General features: G+C 44.7%; 1 protein-coding gene across 2 annotated transcripts in view; it reads right to left on the bottom strand.

The window, feature by feature from the left end:
• Positions 1-4,267: 4,267 nt before the first annotated feature.
• WDHD1 (WD repeat and HMG-box DNA binding protein 1) overlaps positions 4,268-26,124 on the bottom strand; it is a 31,800-nt gene continuing 9,943 nt past the window's right edge. For both annotated transcript variants that reach the window (XM_035101457.3, XM_035101726.3), the window contains exons 9-27: positions 23,819-23,911; positions 22,840-22,946; positions 21,893-22,034; positions 21,515-21,719; positions 21,129-21,316; positions 19,121-19,305; positions 18,289-18,530; positions 17,003-17,140; positions 14,879-15,035; positions 13,276-13,390; positions 12,228-12,359; positions 10,520-10,758; positions 9,673-9,803; positions 9,225-9,266; positions 8,496-8,548; positions 8,224-8,382; positions 6,471-6,604; positions 6,138-6,273; positions 4,268-5,268 (exon numbers count right to left, since the gene is read on the bottom strand). In XM_035101457.3, coding sequence (XP_034957348.3) covers positions 5,065-5,268; positions 6,138-6,273; positions 6,471-6,604; positions 8,224-8,382; positions 8,496-8,548; positions 9,225-9,266; positions 9,673-9,803; positions 10,520-10,758; positions 12,228-12,359; positions 13,276-13,390; positions 14,879-15,035; positions 17,003-17,140; positions 18,289-18,530; positions 19,121-19,305; positions 21,129-21,316; positions 21,515-21,719; positions 21,893-22,034; positions 22,840-22,946; positions 23,819-23,911 — 2,802 coding nt within the window. In that variant the 3' untranslated portion in view covers positions 4,268-5,064. The remainder of the gene's footprint in view (positions 5,269-6,137; positions 6,274-6,470; positions 6,605-8,223; positions 8,383-8,495; positions 8,549-9,224; positions 9,267-9,672; positions 9,804-10,519; positions 10,759-12,227; positions 12,360-13,275; positions 13,391-14,878; positions 15,036-17,002; positions 17,141-18,288; positions 18,531-19,120; positions 19,306-21,128; positions 21,317-21,514; positions 21,720-21,892; positions 22,035-22,839; positions 22,947-23,818; positions 23,912-26,124) is intronic.

The following is a 26,124-nucleotide window of genomic DNA, read 5'->3' as shown; positions in this document are numbered from 1 at the left end:
CATCATCATTTCCCCCCCAAAGTGAAGAGTCTCAATTTTTATAAGCCTATTCTGCTGAGACTCTCCTTTCTCCCCAATAATTTCAGGAGTCCCTTTTGTATAGCTCATCCAGTTCTGCATACATGGCCACTGGTCCAACTCTCCTACCCTCACGATGAGCTGAAGATAATTTTGTGTAGCAAAATTGTTGCAGAAATTATATACAGTATGCAACCCTCAGCCACAACCATGAGGTAGGAATATATCTCAGTGGCAGACTATCTGCTTCGGAATATATTGGCCAGTAGTGTAACTCGGGGACATGAGTTACAATATTTTAGGTGTCCAAATCTGTGTTGTTTTGAAGGTTCAGTCTGCCATCTTGGTTCAAAATGGCACCCAATGGCATCCATAGACCGAAACCTGCTCTACAATCTCCAAAGTTGGCTACAATACCTTAGGAGGTGTCTGAATGCAGCGTGGAGACAGACAACTTTCCAAAATATAGAAAATGTTAAGTGCTTAACTGTTGGCTGGCATCCGTCTGTCTCAGGAGACAGTGGAGGAGTGCACCTTTTGGGGGAGAAGTCAGACCATTGGAGAATTACAGCGCCTGCTGTGGCTGTAGAGACCGATATGGGAGAGACATGTTTTGTTGCAGCTGGGGCAGATGAAGGTGTTCGGTTGGGTTGATGCAGATGCACCACGACATTTCTTCTCCCTGTGCTCCTCCCAGCGGTCATTCCTCCTTTGTAAGCGTAAAACAAATAAAAAGGCCTGGGTCAATGAACTTCTCCAGGGCTGAGAAGACCATTGAGAAGACATCAGGCGAGTCTTTCTTGGGAGGCTATTTCAAAGACGCGGTGCTACCACCAAGAAGGACCTTTTCATAGAAGACACCCAGAACACTGCGCATCACCCGTTTGCTAAGATTGCTGTACGTTATGCTGCTTGACGCAAGTCTCCACATTCTTTACTTCTAACTTTTTTTTCAGTGTGTGTAATGAATTTCTCCAGCTTTGTAATTCACGGCAAGGATGGTATGTTGTAACAGATAAACTACTGAGCCTAGGGTCAGGGTAAAGGCTGCCCTAAGGCCAGATATTACATCTTGTTTAATCAATAAACAGAAGGCCGTGCCCCCAGATTTCAACACATCTGCAAAACCAAACAGTGAGCTTCAGATAATGCAAAGTTCCTGCCCCCCTGCCCTGCATGAAAAAGCTTAAGTTTACTTGCATGCTAGAATCCTCTAGCGCCCAGAGAATGTGGTAAGGGAGCTTCCTGGGAGGAAATCTTAAGAGAGTTGTTTAGCCAAGAGAAAATGCAATTTAAAAGTGACAGGATAAACATCTTCAGATACTTGAAGGGGTGTCAGCTAGACAATGCAGTGAACTTGGACTCTCTTTCCAGACTGGGATGTCACCTTTCAGGAATGTTGTAGCAGAGGCCTTTCTGATTCGGCTGGATGACCTTTTGAGATCCCATCAACTCCAATATAATATGCAGGGGTATTGCTTATCAGCAACTAGCTGGAAGTTGAATTAAAACAGGACTTCTACTGCCCCATGGCCAAAATCCTTCCATGATAGTTGCTCTGTTGTTGTTTAGTCGTGTCCGACTCTTTGTGACCCCATGGACCAGAGCACAACAGGCACTCCTGTCTTCCACTGCCTCCCGCAGTTTGGTCAGACTCATGTTCATAGCTTCGAGAACACTGTCCAACCATCTTGTCCTCTGTCGTCCCTTTCTCCTTGTGCCCTTGTGATCTTTCCCAACATCAGGGTCTTTTCCAAGGATTCTTCTCTTCTCATGAGGTGGCCAAAGTATTGGAGCCTCAGCTTCACGATCTGTCCTTCCAGTGAGCACTCAGGGCTGATTTCCTTCAGAATGGATAGGTTTGATCTTCTTGCAGTCCATGGGACTCTCAAGAGTCTCCTCCAGCACCATAATTCAAAAGCATCAATTCTTCAGCGATCAGCCTTCTTTATGGTCCAGCTCTCACTTCCATACATCAATACTGGGAAAACCATAGCTTTAACTATATGGACCTTTGTTGGCAAGGTGATATCTCTGCTTTTTAAGATACTGTCTAGGTTTGTCATTGCTTTTCTCCCAAGAAGCAGGTGTCTTTTAATCTCGTGACTGCTGTCACCATCTGCAGTGATCATGGAACCCAAGAAAGTAAAATCTCTCCCTGCCTCCATTTCTTCCCCTTCTATTTGCCAGGAGGTGATGGGACCAGTGGCCATGATCTTAGTTTTTTTTTATGTTGAGCTTCAGACCATATTTTGCGCTCTCCTCTTACACCCTCATTAAAAGGTTCTTTAATTCCTCCTCACTTTCTGCCATCAAGGTTGTGTCATCAGCATATCTGAGGTTGTTGATATTTCTTCCGGCAATCTTAAATTCCGGCTTGGGATTCATCCAGTCCAGCCTTTCGCATGATGAATTCTGCATATAAGTTAAATAAGCAGGGAGACAATATACAGCCTTGTCGTACTCCTTTCCCAATTTTGAACCAGTTGCTCACAAGTATGTAAATTGCATTCAGCTAAGTTCCTCGCTAGAATTAATTGAAATCTTGTTTGCAGGTTCAGACTGTTTTAAGGCTGCCTGTCAATTTGTCTGGGGTGGGGTGGGGGCTTTAATTGAGCAAGCATTAAAGGCTCCCTCGTGGAAACAGAAACGAGCACCGGGGTAATTAAAAGAGGCTAATTATTGGGAAACTCATCACTTATCCCCCAGATGCAACCCACAATGCTTTGCTAGCAGAGGTGAAAGCAGTCAGTTAGCCAAGTTGCATATATCTGGCAGTCTTGCTTTTAGTGTTTGTTTTATCGTAGATACAGATAGAGAAGAACTAAATCGCAATGCTTACAGAAGAGCGCCAGCATTCAATCATAGGTCCAGATAAGGAATGCAAACCCCAGAGTGGAGCAGACTGACAGCATCGTCTGGATGCGTCATAAAAAACAAGTGAACGAATGACGGCAGATTCCAAAAAAAGAAGTTAACATGGAAGCAGCCCCAGTGGTTTAAAAACAAAGTGCAGCTACGGGGAGGGTGTGGGTCAGAGAATCTGCACCCCTGATACCTGGGTCAGAGTGAATGCTGAATTTCCGCATAGAGCTTGGCTTCATGGATGATATGGCTAATATCCAAGAATAGACCCAAACAATAAACAGAACTTCTGTACTCAGAAGCAGCATACCTTGGGTTATCAGAGGCTGAGGGCAAGCAATAGGGCAGGCATCCCCAAACTGCAGCCTTCCAGATGTTTTGGCCTACAACTCCCATGATCCCTAGCTAACAGGACCAGTGGTCGGGGAAGATGGGAATTGTAGTCCAAAACATCTGGAGGGCCGAAGTTTGGGGGTGCCTGCAATAGGGGCTTGGTCATTCCTCCTCTGGTCACTGCTGTGGATGCACAACCTGGCTTTATCATGTGTGAAGAAGCACCTTAAGAGATTTTCTACATAAGCTGCCAGGGTAGCCCTGCAAGGCAGTTCAGCATATTTTTTTAATTCCAAAATGAAAGGGCTACAGATGCAGAGACTGGCAGCCTTAGGCAAGCCATTTGCTGAATGCCTGAGCTCCGAAGTAGACATCCCTGACTCACAGTCCATTCATACCCAGTCCGTTAAGACTAGCAAACCGCCTTGCTTTCTTCAAACTGCAGCCTTCTCCAAACGCCTCTGAATGAAAGTGGGATAGGGAACAACAAGCTTTTGATTTGCAATTCAGGACAGCCATGCTCCTGCATCTCTTTGCTCATTTACCTCAGGGCACTGTTATCCTTGGATCGATTATTCAATTCAACAGTACCCTTCCAATGAATTAGTGAATTTATTCAGTCCAACAGAGTTTACTATAACAATGGCTGTGATAACTGCTTCTTTGGATATCATCAACTTGGCTGTAGCAAGTTGGTTATGCCCTACTGCACAGGGATGGGAAGCCCATGTCCCTCCAGATGTTGTTAGACGCCAACTCCCAGCAGCCCCAAGCTAGCATGGCCAAGGGACCGAGGGATGATGGGAGTTAGGAGTCCAGCACCATTTGGAGGGGCACAAGCTCCCCATTCCTGTTCTGTAGGCTAAGTCCTTCCTCTCCAGGGCTCGAAAGTACTGGGAGCTGAACTGACATATGAGGGGAGGGGAGAAGGATTTCCTCTCTCATCAGTTAAGTTGGAAGGGACAAAACAGACCTACCCAAATATAAAACTGAGTTACCTGGAGCTACATCACATAAAAGTGCTGAAAGTGAAAACAAAGTACTCATCAACTAAGATATACAAATGTCACCACTTTATTTAGTAGAACCATTACATAAAAAGACCAAAATTCCAGCATTTGAAAAAACAACAACCAGAATTCAGAGATAGCCAATGATGCCCCCATGCCTAAGGCAGGAGTATTTAATGTTGTTGGACTACAACACCCATCATCCTCGATCACTGGCTAGGGTGGATGGGGCCAGTGGGGAGTCCAGCAACATTTTGAGGGCACTGCGCTAGCTACCCCGACCTAAGAGACAAGTCTCTCCTACATTCCCTTCCTACGTAGATCAAGGGCAAAGTTACACAAACCAGATGGGTGTTGGGTGAATGATTCTTCTTCAACATGGCTGGGTGGGAAATGGGTTGCATGATGGCTCCACTGTTCTCCGCTCACCTATTAGCACACAGTGAGTCAAGTCAAAAGCTCACAAGGCTGTCGTTGCAAGACAGGCAAACCCCAAAAGTGCCAGAGCCTAACAAAGGCTTTCACACATTCTGTAACTTAAAAAGAAAAAAGCAACAAAGAAGTAGTGGAAAACAGAAGGTCAGAAGAACATTGTCAAGCAGGAACAGTGGGCATCTATGGAACGGAATGTCTGCCTTTTCTCCTTTGCCATATCTGCTTTCTGCTGCCATGGTGCAGTCCCAAAGGAAACATTTGGATTTGGCTTACTGAAGCAGGCTTACTGGGACCAACTAAATGTGTGGGCATGACATAAAAAGGGGAACACCTCTTTGGAGGCTGGTTCAAACAACAGGTTAAAGTCAACCCACAAGGTACCCTTAGGAAAGCACAGGCTGGTTTATCTTCCCTTGAAGGCAAATGCTGATAGCTTTGCGATGGCAGACTGCTCAACAGAACTGGGTTTTGTGACTGAGCTTGTGTCCTCCTTTGATTTTTTCCCTTGGCTTTCTTGCCCATCACTGTTAACACCTTCCAAGCGCTTCCGCTTTTTCCCTTCCGACGAGTCGCCAGCTTCCTTTCCTTTGGCTTTCTCGGTCCAAACCTAGGGCAGGGGAGGAAACCAATTAACTAACGTAGCAGGGATTTGCCATTATTCAGCCATTCAGAGGTAAGGTGCAGGAATGAGACAGGGTCACTGAATGATATTGCTCAACTGGGGAATTCTGTGGAATGGGATACTCCTTCCCCAGCACTGAATCCTAACGTAATAAGATCAGAAGAGCCTGGCATCACCCCTAGACCAGATTTCCAACTGCAGCAAAGATGGGGAGATGTTGAGCAGGGGGTGCAGTGCAAATATTATACTTAGCATGCTGTAGTGATTAGCATTGAAATAGACCTGGAGAGAAACAGGTTCAAATCTCTACTAAGTCATGAAAGCTCACTGGGTGAGTTCATATTGTTGACTCATGTTGAGCTTGTGGTCTGCTAAAACCCCAAGATCCTTTTCACATTTACTAGCGGCAAGTCAGCTGTCACCCATCTTTTATTTGTGTAGCTGGTTCTTCGTGCCCAGTTGCTCCTACTGAAATTCATTTGGTTAGTTTAGGCCCAGTTCTCCATTCTGCTAAAGTCATCTTGAATCCCGATTACATCTTCTGCGACATTAGCTTACCCCCCCCCCATGCCTGCAAGGACTCATGGGAGTTGTAGTTCAGCAACATCTGGAGGGCCTAAGCTTCTACACACCTGGTGTGGCACAACATAGGCCATACTGTGCCAAACGTATGGCAGATTAATGCTTCATGCAGCTGGCTCCATGTTCATTCATTCTGGGGCATGGTAACAATGCTGGAGCAGACAATGGAAAAGCAGAAGACCCCAGGACGAGAAAGGAAACAGGAAAAAAAGGATTTCTATAGAAGAAGCAAATGAACAGAAGTAAAACATTCCATGAGGGAACTCCGTTACCATCCTTTCTTCAGCAGACAGATTTCTGAATCGACTCATGCCTTCTTTTATTATCTCTGTTTCTTCAAAATGAGGATTATCTGCCCCAATGCAACTTCTGTTCTCTTCTAGCCACATCTGGAACCCAGTCTTTGGCCTCAAAAAAGAATTAGAATTAGAAGAATTAGAATTAGAATTAGAATTAGAATTAGAATTAGAAGAAGAAGAAGAAGAAGGGGATTCTGAAATATTCTGCAGTGAAACTTTTGGAACACCCGGGGAGCTCTCTGGATTTGCCACCCCACAATGGCAATGGGAAAGACTGGGACTGTCCCCCCCCCCCGGGACACTGACCTTTTATTGTCACTGCTCTCAGTCGGAGTTTGAGGTGGTTCAGGTGGGGGTGCTTCAGCTTTCCCTCCTCTCTCGTCTATGTTCTTCTTTTCAGTACTGAGTGTTCGGGGTTGGAAAAACGCAGCTGCTGCAGCCTATACAAATAGATACAGATTTCTAAAATTCAGAGTGAACATGTATTATTTACGCATTTCAGACCATAAAATACCCTGGGCACCCATCTCTTGGTGTTGTCAGGGGTGTTGCTGGCTACCCTCGAGCAACGACACTCCAAACCATCTTGTCTTTAAGACTTTTATTGTGGATATTATTTACAGTGCAAGAGCTTCATGGAAACATGTCTACTCAGTATCATCAGATTCTCGCAATGGCGCTTTTCGGCTCCTCCCCCAACAGAGTAATTTGGGGACCCCAAATCTCCACCCCCTGCGTTTGCGAGCCGCTGATCGCCTCAGTTCCGGGGTGAATTTGAAAGGACGTCCCTCCGATGTTTCCCCGCTAGAAACCTCTGCTGGCCCCTCCTCCCTTACTGGTATCACGGGCTGTAGGCAGTCCTCCTGGATGCTGCCTGAGCCCAGCCCCACTCTGCTCATTTCCTCCTTCCTGTCTCCTGCCCCTCCGCTGTTGTCAAAGCCGTTTGAAGAACTGGAGTTGATGAGGGGTGGCTGTTCCCTGGAAGCCCACGCCCTCCCAGGTGTCTTTATATTTTTTTTCTCCTAGTCATCAGTTTTAAATGCCTTATTAACTACAACAGAAGAAGTTAGTGAGATAGCATTTCTTTTGCTTTGTTCGTGTGTGTGTGCATTTATTGTTTGTATGCCTGTATTTTATCTTCACCTACTTTGTTTCTTTGTATTGAAAAACAATAGGTATTCCAGGGTCTTAGCTTTTTGACCACGCAACATCATTTTTTACCCACTTAAAAAAAACGTTGTCAAACAACCAATGAAAAATTGTATACACCTTGAGATAAAGTAACAACTCTTGACCGTTCAGTGTTCACTTGTCTATCATGTGCATATTGTTATTTATGAATGGTGCACCACAACCTAACCCTCAACAAGTGACTGAAAAACAGTTTTTTGAGATGAGCCCAACAAATTTCAGATATGAAAATCTTCTTCAGTGACAACAAGCAACACCTAACAACAATTCAGAAGCAAAACAGGTAAAATGTGTGCCCTTGAGAGAAAATGCAATAATCTAGTCTTTGTGCATCACCCAGTATTCCCAATAAAATCACTAGTATGCTACTCCTAAATGATGAAAAAAAGTATTAAAGATCTTTCAAGCCTGATAAAGGATACAAGAGAAGAGGTGAGGGTTGCCCTGTTTTGTTCGCTCTGTGTTTCTCTCACTTCTTCATCTCACAAACTGACATTCATGCCTGATCTTACAACCCTCACTTAGGGTACAACATTTCTTGCACTTGATATGAGCTGACAACAATGAATTAGCTGAGCTCCACCGCAATACAATCGTACCTTGGATCCCGAACGTCTTGGTACTTGGACATTTTGGCTCCCGAACACCGCAAACCCAAAGTGAGTGTTCCGGTTAGTGCACATTCTTTGGAACCTGAACATACGGCAGGGCTTCTGCAACTTCTTACTGGCTGCAGGAGCTTCCTGCAGCCAATCAGAAGCTGTGCTTTGGTTTCCAGTTGTTTTGGAAGTCGAACGGACGTCCGGAACAGATTCCGTTCGACCTCCAAAGTACGACTGTAAGTCAACATGAAGCTCAAGATCCTCACCTGCTTTGACTTTGGCTTAGGAACCAGCGGTTTTATAACTGGACTCTTCTTGTTTGGAGCAACTCGGCTGTTTGGCATGGAATTTTTCTTGCCCTGTTTGGATATGTTGTCTATGATATTAGCCAGCTGAACCAGTTGATCCTTTTGGCTACTGGATACCTAGAGGAGCAAAACATTGAAAAAAACCTTACTTTCCATCGCTCAGGATTTCTGACCATCTTTACACATTTTACTTAAAATTTGAAGTGAACTAAAAACCACCAAATTCTCACCTTGAAGGGATTGACTCGCTTTTGACTGCTGGACACAACTACAGCTTTTGTTACTGGAGTGAGAAGAGATAGGGGAGAAGAACACCAATGAAAACCTTTAGAAAACATTGTGTGTGCCTTTTGGGAAAAGGAACTATTTTTTCCCCCATTTACAATAGTTAAGTGGGCCTGCGTATACAGAAGTGCTTTGTTAATTAATGTTATGTGTTCTTTAGTTTTAGGGTTGCATTCAATGCTGTATACATGGGATTCCATTTATAGGCATACCTCAGAGATATTGCAGGTTCGGGTCCAGACCATTGTAATAAAGCTAATATTGCAATAGAACCCAGCTCCAGCCATAGTCTACTCCTATGGCCAGAAGAGGGGCAGTAGCAGGGAGCTTCCTTCCCCTGGCTGGGCTGCCTGAAGTGGCACCCGTGTCCTGGTAAGGAGCAATATCCACGAACCACAATAAAGCAAAACACAATAAAATGAGGTTTGCCTGAAGCCACCTCTCCCCATGCCCCTCACAATCCCCCAAATCCCCATAGCTGATTTGGGGGGGCACACTGGGAGCTGGAGAGGAAGTGTTCCAATTTATTACATCAGAATTAAGTGATGCAAGCGTGCTGTTTGGCAAAAGGAGAGGGACTGCAGTTGGGCAGCTGACACCAAAGGTTGCACACAAAAAGGCACAACCATGAATATTTTTTCCTTGCCTAGAAAATAATAATAATTTTAACTCACCAGATTTGGGAGTAGACACCTTTTCAGACACCGACGGAGGTCCTTCAGAAAGATATGACAAATGGTGTATATGTAAGTGCAAACACTAGAAGAGAAGTGAAATTTGAGGCATCTTCCAGGTTAACCATGAATAAGTGCTGTTTTATAGCCCTAGTGAAGAACACCAGGTAAGCAAAATAGATGGTGAGCTACAAAATGTTAAAAGCTAGAAAACACAGAAGACAGACCCTACATGCTACTTTGATTACTGAGGGAAAGGAGAAGCAAGCTTTTCCTTCCTTGAAAAGGAAAATGAATCAAGAAAAATAAACCCCAGAAAATAGTTCTTTGTAGAGCCTGTCATGCATTATTTGTCTGCTCTTATCAACAACCCACCCTCAGGATCTGAGAAAGATGACATCGATACAGCGTTCTGCCCTTAATACTTGTGTGCATCTGTCAGTCTTACTAGGTTTTGTCACTTCAGATGTGCCTTCCTCCTCTTCCTTCTCCTCCTCTTCCTCGTAGGTCTCCATACTTTGCTGACGTTGAAGGTTTCTGATCCGGGCCTGACCCCATTCTGTGGGGGTGCTACTGTAACTGAAAGCAGATAAATGAACTCAGCAGCCTACTCATTTAGTTAGATATTTAGATAAACAGATAGATAAGAGGCAGCTGCCACACATGTAACACACTGGGTCATTAGTAAGATTAAAACAACAACCGATTTAGGTCACACACTAGAAAATATCTTAAAACTGCATGCCTAGGTAAAAAAAGAAGATAACTACACACCCTGGCACCAAAATAAATAAATCACCAAATTTCTGTTAAACTCAGTGATGGGCTAGGAATAGACAGTGCTGTACCACTCATGAAACTAAGCATGTGTGGTTGGAAGAAGATATCAATCGCTCTGAGGTTTCTAAAAGGAAGGAGGATACAGGGGAAATATAAAGAACAGTAACATATTTTGCACAGCACCTTAACGGACTGTCCTAGAGCTAACATCAAGTATCTGGTTAAAAGCACATTCTACACCACACTGGCTCTCCAATGGTGCCTGTTCCCTTTTTAAGCATTGTTTAAGTCCAGGGGTTGAGCACCAGTATAAAGGCTTGCCATTATCCACAATGCTGACAGGGAAGGGACACCACCAAACCTCAGGCACTGGCAGATAGAATATGGGACTGCAAGCCACACAAATACCCACACTCACTATCTGTCAATAGTACATGCCCATGTGATGAGGTCCCTGCAACTCCTTCACTGCAAAAGTTTGCCAACTGTAGTGTCACTCTGGGAGTTCTTTTTACCCAGCATTCAGATGGTTTCGGAAATCCTCCTCCTCCTCCTCCTTCTCTTCCTCTTGCATGCCATGCTCTTCAGCAGCTGCCAACTCAGCCTCTCTCTCTGCTGCCAGTTCACTGAGCCGCTGGGCGAGATTCAGCTTCCGAGAGCGAGAGGCGTACTTGATAGCTAAGCTCCTGGCATTCTGAGTCATAAGCTCAGCAAGCTCCATGCAGCGAAACTCGCGTTCCAGGGTACAGGAAAGCTATTCATACGAAAGGGGAAAAGAGAAACAAAGTCCTGTGGTGTTTAGCAAGGGAACGCTGTCTTGTAAAATCAAGGTAACAAAAGCTATACAGTAGTACCTCTGGTTATGTAACCCTATGGTTATGTAAACTTCGGGATGCGAAAACGGCAAACCCAGAAGTATTTTACCTCAGGTCCTCAGGCTGCGGAAACCTCGGGATCTGACCAGACCTCTGGAACAGATCCCGTCCACAACCAGAGGTACCACTGTACACATATCCTCCTCCCTGTCACTGCAAAAGCCGCCTGCCTGTGGGCATTCTTTTAAAAAGCAAAAATAAAATAAAATTCCTTCCAGTAGCACCTTAGAGACCAACTAAGTTTGTCATTGGTATGAGCTTTCGTGTGCATGCACACTTCTTCAGATACTGCTTTTTCAAAAAGCAGTAACTTTGGTGGGAACCAGCCTGCTACCGGAGTTTCACTGCCTTTGAAAACTGTTAATTTAAGAAGTGGACCTCAAAATTTTAAAACTGTACAGGAGACAAGACAGCAATGGGCAGTGCAAAGTTCTAGGGCTATGACACGGCAGACCAAGGAACTATGGCGCATTAGGGTTAGTTTACTGAGGCTTCACCAGCAAAAGGGGGACAGTTGTCACATCACTTTCCTCTCTTGGCATAGCTTTCTCCTGGCTCAGCAAGGCTCCTCTCCTAAGAGCCTCCTGCCCCAACAGGCATTAACTACCCATGCATTAAGCCCCCAGGTACATTCCTCCTCTCTGATCCAGCCCTCCTCACCCTTCTCCATTCTGCCCCATTCCACATAGTTTGTGCTGTGCCTTGGCTCCATCCCTGACACCTCTGGCTCCTCCCATTGCAGCAGCTCTGGCTACAGTCACAGCCAGCCCACCTGGGGCTTCTCAGCAGCCTGGGAACAGGAGAGGGGTTGGCACTGCCCAGCCACAAGATCTGTGTGTTAATTAAGCAGATCTATCTGCGTTACCTATCCACGCTCAGACCACACATGTGTGTTGGCAAGCTAGATCTTGCAATAGTGTGTGCTCAAGACTAAACACCCTTTATATGTTTCAGGGGTTAATAAAGGGTCACAACCAAATTCCCAAGCTGCAAAGAAATAATGCTATTTTGCTAAGCAGTGCAACACCAAAATACGTCAAGGAGGAGGAGGAGGAGAGGAGGAGGAGTAGTTTGGATTTGATATCCTGCTTTATCACTACCCTAAGGAGTCTCAAAGCGGATAACAATCCTCTTTCCCTTCCTCCCCCACAACAAACACTCTTATGAGGTGAGTGAGACCAAGAGACTTCAGAAGTGTGACTAGACCAAGGTCACCCAGCAGCTGCATGTGGAGGAGTGGGGAAGCGAACCCGGTTCACCAGATTACGAGTCCACTGCTCTTAACCACTACACCACACTGGCTCAAGACCTTTAGTTGCTTTTTGAATTGAGAACCTCCCTCACTTACCGCAAACATTTTCATCAAGAGACTCTGCTGTTCTTGGGTTGCCTGGCTTTTCACACTTTCATCGTGTTCATATCCATTTTGGGATAAGTAGTCGAGGTAGCGGTGAAACAAGACAGAGCGCCAAAATTGCTCCTAAAGCATGCATGAAAAAGAAAGGGGGGAAACAGTTCAACACGTTGCTGTTTAATCAGGACCATTTGTAGGTCTCGATATTTGCAGGAATTTAACAAGGTCCTGAGATTGCTCTAGTACTTACAATAAACAAGCACACAAATGCATGCGCTCCACATGCGATGCATGTAAACCACTTTGAGGGTTTTTACAACCCAGTGGTGTATTAAATGAATGAATGAATGCAAAGACAACTACGGGCATAGCTTCTGTGCATTTTCTGTTCAATACATGCAATTTAAATATGAATTCAACAAATGTTTCTGACCAGCCCCACACATAAGAACAGGGGTTCTGCAGTGCTTTTCTTCACAACAGAGATAATTTGCATCAGTGGTGTGTCAGATAAACTACTCAAGGAACTCGTGTGCTCCACTTCCATGCAATACAGAGAAAGCAAAAATCATACAAAATGGGTCTGAGAAAAGGAAGCAAACTGCAATCCCTTATTTAGGCCTTTAGTCTTCCAGCCCCAAATAAAGATATATTGTATGCACTTCAGTTTTTGGTGCTTGGTATTATTTTGAGTCCAGCATTTGCTATGCGTTGCTGCTTTAAGGAATTTGTCTATGACCGCAATCGCTTTTTATATTTTTTTATGTGACATAACCGTGTTTTATGCGTTTATTATTTTTCACCTGGGATCCAAACATAGGAAGGGTGAAAAGTGCAATAAATAACAACAACCAAAATGTTGTTTTCATTAACAACACTTTCATTGTTAACAACACTCATTTCCAATATGGATCTAGGGACAAAATCACAAGTTCTGACTACATACACATTTCAAGGGCTGCTTTAATAATCTGGACACACATGTCAAGAAGGCACCGATGCAAGATAGCCAGCAAACCAAACCAATGTTGACTTTCCCTACCTCCATCTGGCCCTTATCTGTTGCTGTTTGACAAAAAGGAAGCTTGAATGGCAGCACTGCTACTGCAGGGCGGGGAAGCGTAGGGGGGAAACGGGCTCCTTTACAAGGGATGCATCTGCAAGGAGGGAAGCACAGAATTAAGATGCACACCTAAAAGCAGTGTCTCTCTCCCCCCCCCAAAAAAGTAGGCTCTGTCTAAAGGAGCAATTCATGCACTCACAGCACAATAAATAAAAGGTACAGCTTTTCTTGCATTTTACCACTTCAGTCTACAGATCAGGGAGGGGCAGTTTCTGTACTCTCCCCCATCAGAGGGGAGAAAAATGGCATGCATTAGTTTTTATTTTAAAAAAGTAACATATTACAAAAAGTAGAACAAAACTCCAAAAAAGCATTTGCTAAATCTAAAATTTTAGCCCCATTCAATTACACTATTACAATCAAATCCTGCATTCACTCACTCTCCTGGGTGACATATTTTTAAAAATACACATAAAGAGAAACCCTGTATTTAAATAACACACTTTCTGTCTTTTTCTTTCTTGGAAGAGGAAGGAAAACCACAATGACTGTGACTTGCATTCATCAACCCAGACGTATCCTGGGGCTTTTCATTAGTTTCCCTAGAAATGAATGATTCGATGGAGGAAGCAGAAGAACATGCCGTTTCTGTACAATTGGCCAAGTCCACAGATAACAGCAAGATGCCTCCCTGAGTGGCTGCAATGAGCCCAAGCTTAGCTTTATCGGGGGAAATAACTCAACAATTGGAAGAGAAAGATAAAAGAAAAGCAACCATGTACAGCTGCGCTCTGTATCTGCAGGGTGTCTGCAGTAAAAGAGGAGATTCGGGCAGCCCTAAGTAAAAGAGCCCTAAGTAAAAGAGGAGATTCGGGGCAGCCCTAAGGAGAAGGGGACGACAGAGGACAAGATGGTTGGACAGTGTTCTCGAAGCTACGAACATGAGTTTGACCAAACTGCGGGAGGCAGTGCAAGACAGGAGTGCCTGGCGTGCTATGGTCCATGGGGTCACGAAGAGTCGGACACGACTAAACGACTAAACAACAAAGGTGATGGTATTTGTGACAATACCATCACTGAAGGCAAGAGCGACTTGGGGTAGTAAGACCTGCTTCTCCAGCAGCTGGAGCTTTCTTTGTTAACTGTATTTTCACTCTGAAGGTACATAAGTCTCGATTACTTCTTCTGTAATAGTGAATTTATTCCACCTACCAAACTGTTGCGGTTTTTGTTTTACTTAATTAACATGCTTTGTTAGCTAGCTGCTGTTAGAAGCTGCTCTGGGGACAGCTCACTGTGGAAAGGTAGCAGAAAATAAACCAAAGCAAGTCAATTAAGTGCAGCTTTAGTTGCACAGCTGGCTGTTTAAAGGGGAAGAGCTGCTTTCATTGCTAGCAGCTCCACACAGTCCTCTTCCCAACCAAGAAATTTAAGCTGGAGGGGTGTGGACTAAACAGGCAGCAGTGGGGAAGTCATAGACAGACAGCAGCAGAGGATTAACAGGCAGGTGGCTTTGGACAAAACCACCTGAATATTCACGTGCTTTTCAGTTGTATAACCATGCAAACTCTTAACTTCCTACCTGAGCTGCTGTGGGTTTTCATGAATGCCCACAATCCAGTAGTGATCTGACTTCCCTTTACAGTGCTCCCTTGTGTCACAGACGGGGGTCCAGGTATTACCAAGTCCTCGGTTCAGCATGCGCACGGCGCCCTCTGAATCCGCGTAACAAGGGGTACCTACAAAATCAGGAACACAGTGTTGTTTTGAGGGTTCTCTCTGAAACAGACGCATGAGCTACAGGTAGGATGTTAAGTGCAGTACTCCTCTCTGCCTTACTGAATAAAAAAAAGTATGGCACATTTTGAAGAGAATCAGGGGCTGTTAACTTTGGAAATGTCACCACCTTCTGGTAGTCTGTAGTAACTAAGTTGTTGAAATTCGGTTTTAACAGCCATGTCCCCTTGTAATCTTCAAGAGCAAGCAAGTGCACAAGTATCAGTGACCCTCTTAAGGTGGTAGACGGCAGCAACAATGATGTTACTCTTGCAGGATACCCATCTGTCATTCACAAAAGAGCAGTGCTTTCCCCCCTCCCCACCCTGGTATCTTCCTCAAGTTTAGAGGTGCTAAGTTTTGCTCTTGAAAAGCTCCTTGCGCAGATCCATCTACCACAGGCCTGGATGTTCAATAATAATGCTGAACTTCCCCGCTTAGGACGTTACAGGCAACTCCACCTCTTAGGAGGCTGCGGGCTTCTTCAAACAACACCAGCAGTCAATTTAGCTTGTCAGCCAGCCCTTAGGGATAACGGCTCATCAGTATCATTATTTTATTCAGATTCTTGCTTGCCCTTCACCATCAAGTCCAAGGGCTGCAATCATTCAAAAAAGGTAAAGGTAAAGGGACCCCTGACCATTAGGTCCAGTCGCGACCGACTCTGGGGTTGCGGCGCTAATCTCGCATTATTGACCGAGGGAGCTGGTGTACAGCTTCCAGGTCATGTGGCCAGCATGACAAAGCCGCTTCTGGCGAACCAGAGCAGCACACGGAAACGCCGTTTACCTTCCCGCTTGAAGCGGTACCTATTTATCTACTTGCACTTGACGTGCTTTCAAACTGCTAGGTTGGCAGGAGCTGGGGGTCGCGGGGATTCAAACCGCCGACCTTCTGATTGGCAAGGATACTGACAAGCTGGAACGTGTCCAGGAGGGCAACCAAATGGTCAAAGGCCTGGAAACAATGCCTTATGAGGAATGGCTTAGGAAGCTGGGTATGTTTAGCCTGGAGAAGAGAAGGTTAAGGGGTGAAATGATAGCCATGTTCAAATATATAAAAGGATGTCATATAGAGGAGGGAGAAAGGTTGTTTTCTGCTGCTCCAGAGAAGCGGACACGGAGCAATGGATTTAAACTACAAGGAAGAAGATTCCACCTAAACATTAGGAAGAACTTCCTGACAGTAAGAGCTGTTCGACACGGGGAATTTGCTGCCAAGAAGTGTGGCGGCGTCTCCTTCTTTGGAGGTCTTTAAGCAGAGGCTTGGCAGACATATGTCAAGAATGCTTTGTTGGTGTTTCCTGCTTGGCAGGGGGTTGGACTGGATGGCCCTTGTGGTCTCTTCCAACTCTATGATTCTATGATTCTAAGCCCTAGGCTCAGTGGTTTAACCCACAGCGCCACCCGCGTCCTGTTCAAAACTGAATATTAAAAACGGCTATAACAAATTACAGTTGCAGAAATAGGGTCTGAACGTAAGGAGTTCACATTCATGGACCAGGGATTTCCCTTCTCCGCCCCCCCCCCCCACTTGTCCTGGGGGTAGGGGGGAGCCTTTGGGAATTATTTGGAATATAGTGCAGATTGCTGCAGGGGAGGTGGTAGAAACTGGCTTCCCTCACTTTCATGAAGAGAAACTTAGGATCCAAGCTGGTGAGCAATATCCAGTTGTGTCCATCCACTAACAGAACGAACTTTCACTTGTGCAATGGGACTTGCTCTTCTGCTTGCAGACCCCCTTGTACCCACCCACCCCTCAATATAAAGGATCACAGGAACTTCTAGAATAGAACTGATGGGGCGTGAGAGGGCTGCAGGGGAGAGTAGAGGAATGGGAACTCTGTCACACAATGTTGCACATTTCTCCCCCCCCCCGGGAAATGATATTGACACATCTCAGAATAAAGGAGAGAAGCGAACCATCTTACCTTCTGCTGAAAATCCTAGCCATGTGAGATAGGATTTCCTGGAAAGAGGAAGTGGGTCACCGTGCAAAATCTGCCTCTTCGTCCTTCCCAGCTCTAGCAGCTGGACCCCAAGACACTGATCCCCTTCAAAGCCAGTACCTATAAAAGCAAAAGGGGTGGGGGACGATTAATTCTAGACCGAAGGAAGTTGCAGAATAGGAGCTGCTTATGGTGAGTGAAGATACCTGGAAGTTGCTCTGTCAGTGTGCCATTTTCTGGGCACCTGAAGGACCTGGCTGAATTTCTATCCCCTGGTTCATTTTTAAGCATTCACCAGATTACGAGTCCACCGCTCTTAACCACTACACCATGCTGGCTCTCTGGTGGCTAAGTATTGGAAGGGCAATCAAATACCCACCAAGGAAGAATGGTTGTGCAAACTTTGTGAATATCTGGAACTTGCTAAGCTGACGGACATAATAAGACAAAAACCAATAAATATAGTTAAGAAGGAATGGGACTGTTTGAACGAACACTTCGAAAGACAAGGTTCAAGGGTTAAAATTTGGCTGTGTCTAGAATAATCTCGTGAAGAAACTTGCATATTAAGACGAGAAAATTGAAATACAGATAGGTAGGTTAGGTAAAAAAGGAAGTGTTGTGAGATTGGTGGAAGTCAAATATCTATGTAAAAAAAGATGTTAATGAAATTGATAGATCTTCTTTACTTCTTTTACTTTTTATTTCTTTCTTATTTCTTTTTTCTTCTTTTTATCTTTCTTTTATTATTCTTATGTATTGTTTTGTTATGTAGTATTTCCTTCCGCTCTTCTCTTCCCCACAACATCACAGCCTTTCATCCTCCCACCCCATCCTCCCCCAAGTCTGCTAAGGAGGGTTCCCCATCCTGAAGGGTGGGGGTCTGTGAGGGAGAAGAGAATCCATCCTGTCAACAGTGTCTGCTCTGCTAGCAGATGGATACTGTCAGCTTTCACCCTCATTATCCTAAAACAATTCCAATGAAGCCTAAACTTCATTGTGGCAAGACAGGGGTGTCAGAGAGACGGGTGGTGGAAAGCCAGTAGTAAAATTGCAAACAAATGGAAGTCGTTGGGCATGTGATGACAGCTCACTTTAGAAATGCAACTAAATTAACATACTCGACATTTCCCCATTCGAAATCAAAGCATGATGCTTCTATGACATTTTTTGAAATGGAAGTTGCAGCGAAAAAGGAGGTGGGGAGGAAACGTAACTAACCCCGAAACATATTTAAACAGGAAAAAGAAGCCTGCCAGGGAAATCACCTTTGTGGAAAGCCACCAATAACTGGTCTCCGTGTCCCGCCATGGACACCACAGGGCCAGGGAGGCTGAAGATGTCTTTCTGAACTCCCCCATTTGTGAAGAGGCGGAGGAGAAGGGTGCTTGTGGCACACGCAGCCCAGCCCTGGCCCAAACAAACCGCTTCAATCTCTTCATTCTGCAGCATGTCAACTGTCCACTCCTTGTTGGAATCCCAAGAGTTAAAATGTATGCAGTGAAGCTTGCTAAAAATGGGGGGGGGGACAAAAAACAAGTGATTAGGGATGCTCAAACTAGAGTCTTTCTGAAGAAGTGTGCATGCACACGAAAGCTCATACCAAAATATAAACTTAGTTGGTCTTTAAGGTGCTACTGAAGGAATTTTTTTATTTTGCTTCGACTCAGACCAACACGGCTACCTACCTGTAACTAGAGTCTTTCTGCTTAACATGTTTCTCGGGGTGGGGTGGGGTGTCGTCACCCAATAGTAGCAGTATTGTTGGAGACAAAATTAAACCAGAATGCTAGTTTGTACTGTTACAAGTTGAAAACACACTAGGAAAACTGATCACCAATTTATTAATTAGTAAGTCTTATTTCATTTATCAGCTCCACCTTTTCCTCATTCCTCAGCTGTTCCCTTGAGGTTCTGCACGAAACAAACGGTAACAGTATCTCCAAGATACTGTATGTTCAACTAACAACTGCTCTGAGATCCATTCATCCTGATCACGACCACTACAGGTAAACCCATGGCATGCCAAAAAATAGGTTTGGTAGTTGTTGTTTTTTCAACAAGTTGTGTTCTTCACAGAAACATTCAAATAAGCGTTACCTCGCTAGCTCCTCTGTGCTCTCGCAGGCTAGCAAAATAGCTTCACTGGAAAGGTCTGCCATTGTGTGATTCAAAGAATTTGGCAAGTGCATTGCGTGATGGATGGCCGTGTCATGGAACTCCACATCAATGGCGTTGTCCTGCTCATCATTATAGCAGCGAATAATACCAATAGAGTTCCACACCTATAGGAGGAATGTCAACAGTAACACTACTTTCAGAAAAGCAACATATAGCCTTCTAATGCCTGCTTTCTTCTATGAATGGATCCCAGGTCACCTGGTCTAATTCTAGCAGAGGCCCCCACGGAGTCTGTGTCTGCTTTAAGTGGAAAAGCAGGGCCTGCATGGTAGGATACACCCCATTCACAAAGTCCTGAAAAGATGCACTGTAGATGGACATGGTGTAAGCAAATCATCCTTATGTTTTTAGACTGATACATGTTCACACAAATATCAGACAGGCAGGGTATAAATAATAAATTATTAAACATTATTGCTGGATTTTTGGAAGCCACTTTGCGATCCTTTTCTTGAAAAGCAACATACAAAAACTTAAATAAAAATTATAAACTCTCCGTTTCCCCCTTAATTTGATGGGGACAAGTGGCTGATTATTTTGACATGTTTGGTTTAAAGGGCTGAGGGCAGAAGAAATTTCAAAAAGCAAAGGGGATGACAATACCACATGCCCAAGAGAGGACTCCAATGTCTGCTGTGAAATGATCTGATAAATGCTGGCCAATATTATACCACAGAGAAGAGTTTAGGGCTCTAGGCTGCAGTGCAGACTTAAATTCTACTGTGGTTTATTACTCCAAACAGCAAAAGCCAGGGGCAATGTCTTATAGAGACCAGGCAAGTTGCTTGCTCCTGGGACATTTCTCTTTTCATTTCTCTCCTTGTAAAGATGGCGTCTTATTTATTGAAATTTGTTTACTCCTCTGTGGAATAACACCCCATCACCTTCTTTCTTGGAAGAGGCGGGGAAGAGTCACTCCCCCTCACATAGAAATCTTACGCTACTTTTCGCCTCCATTCAGGAATTGTGAGGTGCGCACACATACCCTTTCTGGAAGGGTTTTTGTTTTGTTTTGTGCAACAGCAGCCTATGTAGATATGCACTGCTTTAAAAAAAGAACAGTGAGAGATTTTACTTTCTTGGGCTCCTTGATCACTGCAGATGGTGACAGCAGTCACGAAATTAAAAGACGCCTGCTTCTTGGGAGAAAAGCAATGACAAACCTAGACAGCATCTTAAAAAGCAGAGACATCACCTTGCCTACAAAGGTCTGTATAGTTAAAGCTATGGTTTTCCTAGTAGTGATGTATGGAAGTGAGAGCTGGACCATAAAGAAGGCTGATCGCCGAAGAATTGATGCTTTTGAATTATGGTGCTGGAGGAGACTCTTGAGAGTCCCATGGACTGCAAGAAGATCAAACCTATCCATTCTTAAGGAAATCAGCCCTGAGTGCTCCCTGGAAGGACAGATCGTGAAGCTGACGCTCCAATACTTTGGCCACCTCATGAGAAGAGAAGAATCCTTGGAAAAGACCCTGATGTTGGGAAAGATTGAGGGCACTAGGACAAGGGGACGACAGAGGACAAGATGGTTGGACAGTGTTCTCGAAGCTACGAACATGAGTTTGACCAAACTGCGGGAGGCAGTGCAAGACAGGAGTGCCTGGCGTGCTATGGTCCATGGGGTCACGAAGAGTCGGACATGACTAAACGACTAAACAACAACAACAAAAGAACAGAAAAAAGAACTCAGCTCGCTCCCCCCCCCCCAAAAAAGGAGACAACAATTGATGAAGGGACCAATTGATCTGGGAACTGGTACTGTTTTGGGTGGCATCACACTCCCTTGAAGGATCAGTTGCATAGCCTGGGGGTACTTCTCGGTTCAGTATCACTCTTGGATCCTGAGGTGGGACCGATGGCCAAGAGTGCCTTTTCCCAACTATTATTATTATTATTATTATTAAGCCAAGGAAACAAAACTCACCATGAAGCGGTGAGTGAGATGAACCGGAGTGGAGCCAGGCTGGAAGGGCTTTTGCTGAGGAGTTGGCACTGGCCCATCGTAGAAAGGCCTCTGGGTTGACGACAGAGGCAGCAGCGGGGCAAGGCTTTCCTGGTCATCCTCTTGTTCCTCCTTATCAAGGGCAGAGTTAGCTTTCAGGTATCCAGTATCTATGAAAGATAAATAGCTTTGTATCAGTGGCTTAGGAAAGCAAGGGCTTTTTATTTTAATCTTGCAACACCCACCCCCCAACCAAAGGAAATTGTGAGCCAGGTTGGCAGCATCTATGATGTGTCTGCAGTTCCTGAAGTGTTTGTCCACCCACCCCCACCCACGCTCCACACACCCATGCTTTGGAAAATTCAAACCTAGGGAGTTCTCATCATCCTCTATTATTGCCCCTCGGTTTCTGGGACGGCCTGATGCCATCATGAGGTCGTCGTCGTCTTCATCTTCATCATTCCTCGCTGCTTTGGAACCCCCATCGTCTGTAACCAAGTCTCTGTTCAGGAAGTCCTCGCTGTCATCCTCATCAAACAGTTCATCGTAATCTTTGACACCAGGAGCAGATGCCTAAAGCCGTGGTTTAAAAGTTACTGTCATAAAATGCACATACTGCCATCAAGAAAACATCACATTTTATCCCCAAGCCTGCCAAACTCCAGATTTACATGAGTAGATAAGGGTTACCGTCCATGATGGGAAAGGATACCGAAGAAGCCAAGAAAGCTTCCGGTTTGTATTACCTTGCAGTTTGATTTCTTTCCATCTACATCACAGACGTTCTCAAGTAGTCCCAGATTGCCTTCCATGTCCGTATAAGCAATCTGCCCGCCTTTTGGGTGCCAAGCCAGATCACAGATGGTATAATTTTTGTCATGCTTCACCCTAAAAAATAATGAAAGACCAGTGTTCTGTGCAGGTCTAAAATTGCGATCTGTTAAGCCCTTGCTACAGAAAAAAATTGCTTAGCTCACAAGATTTGGACAAATCATTCTTGGCTTAGCAAAGGTCATTACAGCAGAACACAAGAACGCTGTGAAGAAACCCTGTGCCATGTACTAGTCCTAATACTGTAACTGTAATCAATTAAGTGAGAAACAAACACACTAGTCCTCCTGACTCATCAAAGCTCAATGTGCTACATCCTTCTGAATCATATGTGGTTAAGAACAATTCTAATTGGTTCTTACTAAGGCAGATGAATCACATGTGGTCTGTGCAACCCACACCGCTATGCCCAGGCAGGCCCAACACCCAGCTAAAAATTAATGTGCACAGCTTATATACAAAGAGGGATGTCTTAGGTCCATGGGCCTGAAATTCCACATCCCTGCTCTAGGGCATTGGGATTTTTCACCCAATGCAAGTTGCCCTAATTTCCAATGGATTTTATTCTCCCCAAAACAATCCCAATTCAAAAAATTCCAGAAAATCCACACCACTTAGCACTGCAGTACAAAGAGGCTGACAGTTATGATTGCGTGGAATGGAGATGGCCCAACGAAAACAAGGCAGGCATCTGTCCTGTCACAAGCTGCTTCACCTCTAGATTAAACCAAAGGTAAGCAAAAGCTATTAAGAGGGCCAAATGTTCATTTCATAGACCTGTGGCTCCCAATTGCTCTCTTAATAATTGTTCTACTTTGTGGAAGCTCATCTTTACAAGACACATTATGAAAACTACAGGCACCTCTCCAAGCACTCCTGGGTGTCCACATTCCAAATTACTATCCAGCCACCAACACTTCCTGCTGCCAGATATTGTCCACATGGAGACCAGGCTACAACATTGAAGGGCTGGTAGGGAGTGGGGGGTAGAGAAAGAAAATAATAATGATGCGTCATTAACTGCAGAACAAGTTGAACAATCTCACTTTCATTTTGGGCACCAAGCAACTGTGCTGATTATTAATTCTTTATGGGAAAAGAAGGCATCTATATTGGGATTTTCTAAGCAAACTGAAAGACAAAACAAATGTATGAAGATACTGGGCACTTGTTTTAACTTTTCATTTATCATCCTCGTGAGGGATGAGGAGCCTTGTATTTAAGTGGGGGGAACCCTGTATCTTATATAAATATGAAAGTTGTGAAACTATTTCCAGTTGCCACGACCACTGCCCAGTCCTATGAAATGTCAGGTTCAATTTTACAATTCTAACATTTGGAAAGAAAATTAATATCCCACAGGTAACACATTCCACTGTCCTGCTATGCACTCCGTGCTTGCCTGAGCAATGATGCATAGGAAGGAGTACTGGGTCTAGTTTCCTTTGGTTAAGAGTCAATGTCTGAGTGCACTTGAAACTGAACAGTACCTTTGCAATGAACTGTTTATACATATGCATAGGATATTGAGAGCAAGTGTTGTAGACTCCTTTCAGCAAGCGGTACAACCACTAATACTGTATCAGATTTCCAAAGAGGAACTGCTATATCCCAAGGATGCTTGCAGCACAATTATTATACAGGTCTGCACAGAAGTAAGTTTCACTGAATTCAATGAGGCTTACTCTCCCAGATAAGGAGATACAGGATTCCCTGCAGGTAGACTGTTCATTTAGAAAATCGGTTTAACAATGGATAGCCAGCACTTCCTTCGTGTGTCAGGAAAGCCCTCTTCTTACAATATGTACAGATTGAATAGCAAGCACCTGAAGGATACCAACCATTGTGACGAACTTATCCAGCAGATCTAATTGATGATCCCAAGTTTCTCGTCTGTATAGTTTGACCACTTTCTCTACTGGAACAGCAAGCAACTATTCAGAGGGAAAAATGTTTTGTTTTTAATAATAATAGTTTTATTATTTATACCCCACCCATCTGACTAGGTTTCCCTGCAAATCTCAATTGCAATTCTGGTTTTGTTGCTTTAGTTATGAAAGTAATTTTATGCCACAGCAGTATCAAGGCAGTGTAAAACAATAAAAGAACACCGTTAAAAACAATACAATGTTTGATAAGCAGGCACTGATGCTTCATTCATTTTGGAAGGGACTCACAAGACACAGAGCATTGTACACAGAACACACAATGTATTGTATGGGTTCTGTCCTGTTCCAACAAAGCAGAGGCCAGCCTGTGGCAACAATCTGAGTCAGAAAAAGCAGGACAGCTCCCATGGTTAGACTGCAAACCCTCAGGAGCAATGGAGACTGAGCCAACAAATGTCTGAAACCAGCCAAGCACATGCATACTACAGCAGCTATACTGAGTACCAGTCTTCCACAATGCTGTTTGCCATGACAAGTGTGGCACTGCCCTCTGGCAAACATGACAAGTAGCCACCCTTCCTCCCAAATTTGAAGCTACATAGGTGGCCAGAGATTTTTCTGAACAAAAGATTAGCAACAGTATAAGTTACTTTTGGTTGCCCTTTTTGCTTTGTGAAAAGAGCAACCAATAAATGTAATTAATCGTGATCATCTATTGTATGGGAAGAGGTTCTTGCGCCATTTCATACGTTGCCCACCCTCTGCATCTGCAGATCATCAGGGGGTTTGGGCTGGGTGTTCATTAGTATGCGGATGATACCCAGCTCTACCTCTCTTTCAAATCAGAACCAGTGAAGGTCCTGTGTGAGTGCCTGGAGGCGGTTGGATGGCGGCTAACAGATTGAGGTTGAATCCTGGCACTGTTTGTGGGGAGACAGGAGGCGGGCAGGTGTAGGGGACTCCCTGGTCCTGAATGGGGTAACTGTGCCCCTGAAGGACCAGGTGCACAGCCTGGGAGTCATTCTGGACTCACAGCTGTCCATGGAAGCACAGGTCAACTCTGTATCCAGGGCAGCTGTCTATCAGCTCCATCTGGTACGCAAGCTGAGACCCTACCTGCCCGCGGACTGGTGCATGCTCTAGTTATCTCTTGCTTGGACTACTGCAATGCGCTCTATGTGGGGCTACCTTTGAAGGTGACCCGGAAACTACAATTAATCCAGAATGCGGCAGCTAGACTGGTGACTGGAAGCAGCCGCCGAGACCACATAACACCAGTCTTGAAGGACCTGCATTGGCTCCCAGTACATTTCCGAGCACAATTCAAAGTATTGGTGCTGACCTTTAAAGCCCTAAACGGCCTCGGTCCAGTATACCTGAAGGAGCGTCTCCACCCCCATCGCTCTGCCCGGACACTGAGGTCCAGTGCCGAGGGCCTTCTGGCGGTTCCCTCACTGCGAGAAGCCAAGTTTCAGGGAAGCAGGCAGAGGGCCTTCTCGGTAGTGGCACCCGCCCTGTGGAACGCCCTCCCACCAGATGTCAAAAAGAAAAACAACTACCAGACTTTTAGAGGACATCTGAAGGCAGCCCTGTTTAGGGAAGCTTTTAATCTTTAAGAAATTAGTGTATTTTAATATTTCTGTTGGAAGCCGCCGAGAGTAGCTGGGGAGGCCCAGCCAGATGGGCGGGATATAAATAAATTATTATTATTATTATTATTATTATTATTATTATTATTATTATTATTACTATATGCGTGTGAAACATGGACCACTTATAAACGCCATCTCCACTTCCTCGAAAGATTCCATCAACAGTGTCTCCGAAATTTTTTACACATCACTTGAGAAGACAGGCGAACCAATATCAGTGTACTGGAAGAAACAAAGATCCCCAGTGTTGAAGCAATGATTCTTCAACATCAACTTCATTGGGCTGGTCATGTTGTGCGGATACCTGATTATCGTCTTCCAAAGCAACTACTCTATTCCGAACTTAAAAATGGAAAGCGTAATGCTGGTGGTCAACAAAAGAGGTTTAAAGACTCTCTCATGGCGAATCTTTTAAAAATGTAGTATAAACACTGACAACTGGGAAACACTGGCCTGCGAGAGCTCCAGTTGGAGAACAGCCTTTACCAAAGGTGTCACGGGCTTTGAAGACACTCGAACTCTGGACGGAAGGGAGAAACGTGCTAAGAGGAAGGCACGCTTGGCAAACCCTCACCGTGATCAACTCTCACCCGGGAACCAATGTCC

The sequence above is a fragment of the Zootoca vivipara genome, chromosome 1 (genome assembly GCF_965207765.1).
Source record: "Zootoca vivipara chromosome 1, rZooViv2.hap1.1, whole genome shotgun sequence".
In the NCBI taxonomy this organism is placed as follows: domain Eukaryota; kingdom Metazoa; phylum Chordata; class Lepidosauria; order Squamata; family Lacertidae; genus Zootoca; species Zootoca vivipara.
This window is presented reverse-complemented; position numbering and strand designations above follow the sequence as displayed.